Raw genomic sequence first — 4,690 nt, 5'->3', positions numbered from 1 at the left:
TTTGTCAAAGGGAAATGGAAAAACAGGAACCATGTACTAGTATGTATTGTAAATGGCACAGTTTCATATCAGTTTCTTGCATAGTAGCGGAAAAGTAAAGTCGCTCAGTCGCAACACCTGCTTTACTTGCTTTTAGTACGTTTCTTTTGTATGTTACATGTTCTTTTTAAATTTGACCAGAATGACTAATGTTCTTGGTCTGAATTTCAACAGGATGTCGGAAACATTAGTTCCAGAGATGTCCTCTTCTTACAAGGCTTTACATGATAGTTATGTTCCAAATCGAAGGGTAAGAATTTCTTGCCAAACTGTTGTGAACTGTTTTTCATTCTGTTTTGGCTAACTCTTAATAAATGTATGTATCTTTTCTCAGGGATCAAATAGGATTGGAACTATAGTTTTGGCAGTGGGTTGTTTAACTGTTTTGGGTGCACTTTTCTCCGTTTCTATCCTGGAGAAGTTCACTAAAGATGAAGCATTCCAAAAGCAGAACCAGATCCTTCAACACATAATTGATGAAAATAACTTTTCTCAAGAGCAAAGCAGGTTGTAGTACCTTGTACTATTGTGTTTCTTAACTTAAAATATCTAACTATATTTCTAGTTAAAGGGATAGTTTGTAATGTTGGCAAGAAAACTGCTTTCCCAGAGTCAGATTACCGTAGTGTGTGTCTGAGCCTGGAAAAATGTTTTGGTAGTTTCACAAGCAGCAGCTAACTAGCTAGACAATTAGGTCTCAGTGGAATACTTAGCATACAAATTTACATGTATTATGTTATGTCAGGTTAGAGTAGATTTCAGTGCCCCACTAAATGTTAATTATTTGCAAAAAAATACATTGCGCTAATGCTACTAAAACTTAACATTTTACTAAAATGTTATGGAGAGACCTATGGTATGTGGATAGTCTCACGACTTGTGTTGGGCTGGTACAAAAAAGGTTGTTGGGTTTGAATCCCTGTGCTGACAAGATGGAAGAAAAAAATATACACTGTTCTTCTGACTGGGGAGGTAGATATAGACTGTGGCTAAAATTCCAAACTGTCCCTTTAACAGTTCACCAAAGTGCATATGTATGTTTTTCATTTACACATTATAGTCTTGTAAGGTCCTTTTGTAAAATTCCTCAGAATTGTGCTTGTGGAAAGCATTCCTCTGTACATGAAATATGATGACAATGCAACATTTGGGACCCCAGTTGAGAAGGCTTGGAAAGATCTCCTGTCCATGGCAAACAGCCAGGTTGATGTGGCCTCCTTTTACTGGACTCTTACAGGAGAAGATATCAACGTCAACTCTTCCACTGACATTCCTGTGAGTTAAAAATAAAAATGTAACTGATTAACCATAACCCAATTTAAAACACTGTTTACGTTAAGTGACACAACCGTAGCCACATTTGGTTAAGTCAGTTGATGCTAGACACCTAGTTGTTGAGGATTGCCAGTATAGTCTCTCTGTGGTAGTTCATGGTCAGGCTGTGTGTGCATGTCATCTGACTGCTGTTCGCTCCATCTCTATGTGGTGGTGGAAGGGTCGGTGGGATTTCATTGTTATTGTCGTCATGGTTTCCATACTCTGTACCCTGTCCAGTGCAGCTTGTGGCTTCTATTAGCAGCCTGGCGGCCACACGATTGCATCCTTCAGACAGATGGTCATTTGTGAAGAGGATGTTGCCATCACAGTTGAAATTGAAATTGAGATGCTTTGAAGCCTTTTCCACTTTTGTGTTGGTCACCACTGAGTTGGTTGTCCAACTAGAACAGCATGTTCACCCAGGGTTTCTGGAGCTTGTTTTTGGAGAAGCAGATAACTACTCCTATAGATATCTTTCCATAATGAAGCATAACACATTAAAATAACACCTTTCTGGTTGAAAATGTCTTTTTTGTTTTGAGTTTGCTCATTTGTAATGTTGTCTACCCCTACCGCTCAAGTTACTTGTACTCGGGTGATATGTTCAATGTATGCTACACTTAAAGCATGGGGCAGCCCAATGTTGTTGGCATAGTTACTGTCCAAGGTGTCGTCAAAGATGTCTCTCCGAGTGGACATGTGGAGCAGGAAGTGTTAAAACAAGACAACCCTACCCTGTGGGAGCTCTTATGTTATTTGTGTCCATGAGCAGTACTTTCCATTTGACATCACCCTCTGTGTTCTTCCTGTTGTATACTCGTGAAGCCAGTTGAGAGACCTTAGACAGACCCAGGCTGCTCTTATGCTGGAGGCGTTTAGCAAAGTCAACACAATCAAAAGCACATGACATGTCTGCAATCAGAATCTGAACCATTGTGGGTTGCTTTGCGTCTGTCCCTGTGGCTCTGACCAACCCATTTGCTGTGCAATTGACAAGAGCCTTTTCTAGATTTTGGCCCAACATGATTGCCATAGGATTGGTCTCCAATCAGTTTTCTCCAGGGTTGAGACCTCATGAAAATGTCAGATGTATAACAAGCTTTCCATTTGTGGGTGGAACCCACGTAGTTGGCTGAGAAGTCTGCAAATTCCTTCAGTTGTCAGGTTTTCATGCCTGTAAATTGGCATGGATGTTACATACTCGTTCTGTCATTGACAGGGAAAGGAAATACTGGAGCAAATTGGAGCTTTGCCTTCTAGAAACGTGTCAGTGAGGGTCGTGACCAGTATTCCCTCTGTGTTTACAAACTCCACAGATCTACAGATTCTAAGTCAGAAAGGTCTGAAAACAACTACTCAATGACATAATTTATATATACTGTATTTTCTCCTATTTTTTTAATCCTGTAATTTGCTGACACTGGTTAATTGTAATACAGGAGTCCAAGTAAGAAAGGTACCATTTGGGCGTTTGACTGGGGGTGTCCTTCACACCAAGTTCTGGATTGTTGATAGGAAACACATATTCCTGGGAAGTGCCAACATGGACTGGAGGTCTCTTACACAGGTAAAGGTCTAGTCATGAGCTTTAGACAATTCTCAGTGACTTGTTTCCTACATGACAGTTAACAATGCACTTTCATCTAAGGTTAAAGAACTGGGAGTGGTCATCTACAACTGCTCTAGTCTGGCTAATGACCTCCATAAGATCTTTGAGTCCTACTGGGTGATGGGTCATCGCAACAGCTCCATACCAGACCCTTGGCCCTCCAAGTATGACACAGCCATCAACAAAGAGCACCCCCTGCTGCTGGAGACTGAAAACGTTACAAGCAAAATCTACATCTCAGTTAGTCGCTTCTGTGTCACTCCTCCATTCTCTGTATTTAGAACCAGAAAACCATTAGTCTGAATCAAATTTCATTACAATTCTACTCGTTCCATCGCTGACTACTTTCTCCCCCAGGCTTCTCCTCCCTCTTTCTGCCCAGCATCTCGGACTCAGGACCTGGAAGCTATACTTTCAGGGATCTCAGGGGCTCAGCATTACATAGATGTGGCAGTCATGGAGTATTTCCCCACCACACACTTCATGCACCCTCAAAGGTGAACACACTTTTCTACCCAGTTTTGTACTTAACAAAACTGTGTTCTTATAATATTGTAACATTCACGGAATCTACCTCTAACTTCTCCTCTAGGTACTGGCCAGACATAGATGATGCATTGAGGAGGGCTGTTTTTGAGCGGAACGTTAAGGTGCGTCTGCTTGTCAGCTGTGGACGTGATTCTAATCCATCCATGCTGCCTTTCCTTCTGTCTTTGGACTCCCTGATTTTCCCTGCGAAGCACGCCAGCATTCAAGTGGTAGGGAGACACATACATGTTTATTATTTTAAACTAATGTGGTTATTGTCTTTTCTGTACTGTAATGCCAGCTTACCCTATTTTCCAGAAACTGGCAATTGTTCCAGTAGGGAACCAGTCAGAAATTCCCCACTCCAGAGTAAACCATAATAAATACATGGTGACTGACAAAATAGCATATATTGGTAAGGAATGGAGAGCTGGAGCAGCATGACATGACAGTTGATTTTGCAGAACATCTTTTGTGATAATACTGCATATTAATGTGAACAGTTTTTTTGTGAAGTCACTAGAGGTAATGAATAACTTGACCTCCCAATTGTTCTGCTCCCCAGGGACATCTAACTGGTCAGCTGATTACTTCAATGTGACAGCTGGAGTGGGGTTGGTGATTTCCCAGCATGGCCCACACTGGACCTGGAGGACCCAGGCCCTGCAGGGACAGCTCAGGGCGGTGTTTGACAGGGACTGGAACTCTCAGTTTTCTCTAAGTCTTGCTGACCTTGGTGATCACCCTGACTGTGCACTCTCAAAAGGCTAGGTGTTCTGTTTATGTAGTATCACTTTTTTCTGTTTTAATTGTAGAGTTTTACTACATTAACTACAGACAAAATATCACAGTTGACTGCAGTTAATCTATTGTTGCACAATAACTGCATCTTCAAAACTGCTGTTTTGGATGGGCATTCATTCAGCTATAGCAGTGTCAACAGAGTATTCTGTGTTGTTAATTGTTTTAGGCAAATGCCTGTTGTGTGGCTTGTATTCCTTTTTTTTAACAAAACAACTGAACTTTCATAATTGTCTCATTTGTTTATACTTGTTTTTCCTACTGAAGATTTACATTTGGGTTGTCATATTCCTAACCTGTTACGAGTTATACTTTTGATAGCTCACTATTTTTGGAACAAAATAATAAATACACAATTTGAAAAAAGGAGAGGAAGTCTCTCGTTTTGTTTTATTC

The 4,690-nt window shown here is 40.8% G+C and overlaps 1 protein-coding gene across 3 annotated transcripts; it reads left to right on the top strand.

Annotated features, from left to right (window-relative positions):
- Positions 1 to 15: 15 nt before the first annotated feature.
- LOC105015650 (5'-3' exonuclease PLD4) lies at positions 16 to 4,653 on the top strand. 3 transcript variants are annotated; one of them, XM_010878954.2, is made up of 11 exons: positions 16 to 39; positions 214 to 289; positions 374 to 546; positions 1,131 to 1,314; positions 2,576 to 2,696; positions 2,796 to 2,923; positions 3,005 to 3,205; positions 3,323 to 3,462; positions 3,558 to 3,723; positions 3,812 to 3,908; positions 4,059 to 4,653. In XM_010878954.2, exons 2-11 carry the CDS (start codon positions 215 to 217, stop codon positions 4,262 to 4,264), a joined length of 1,491 nt encoding a protein of 496 aa, XP_010877256.2. In that variant the 5' UTR covers positions 16 to 39; position 214; the 3' UTR covers positions 4,265 to 4,653. The 3 variants fall into 3 exon arrangements, with proteins under 3 accessions (XP_010877256.2, XP_010877255.2, XP_012992942.2); XM_010878953.3 differs by lacking the exon at positions 16 to 39 and adding an exon at positions 63 to 135; XM_013137488.4 differs by lacking the exon at positions 16 to 39 and having other exon boundaries at positions 68 to 289.
- Positions 4,654 to 4,690: the final 37 nt, after the last annotated feature.

This window comes from Esox lucius, chromosome 15 (genome assembly GCF_011004845.1).
Source record: "Esox lucius isolate fEsoLuc1 chromosome 15, fEsoLuc1.pri, whole genome shotgun sequence".
Lineage (NCBI taxonomy): Eukaryota > Metazoa > Chordata > Actinopteri > Esociformes > Esocidae > Esox > Esox lucius.
This window is presented reverse-complemented; position numbering and strand designations above follow the sequence as displayed.

What these genes read in the sequence shown, in the direction of transcription:
- LOC105015650 (XM_013137488.4), top strand. Translation starts at nt 158, where the DNA reads ATGTTCTTTTTAAATTTGACCAGAATGACTAATGTTCTTGGTCTGAAT. An exon ending in TTTTCTCAAGAGCAAAGCAG is followed by an intron (nt 547 to 1,130) that starts GTTGTAGTACCT and finishes AAAATTCCTCAG; the next exon opens with AATTGTGCTTGTGGAAAGCA. An exon ending in CACTTCATGCACCCTCAAAG is followed by an intron (nt 3,463 to 3,557) that starts GTGAACACACTT and finishes CTTCTCCTCTAG; the next exon opens with GTACTGGCCAGACATAGATG.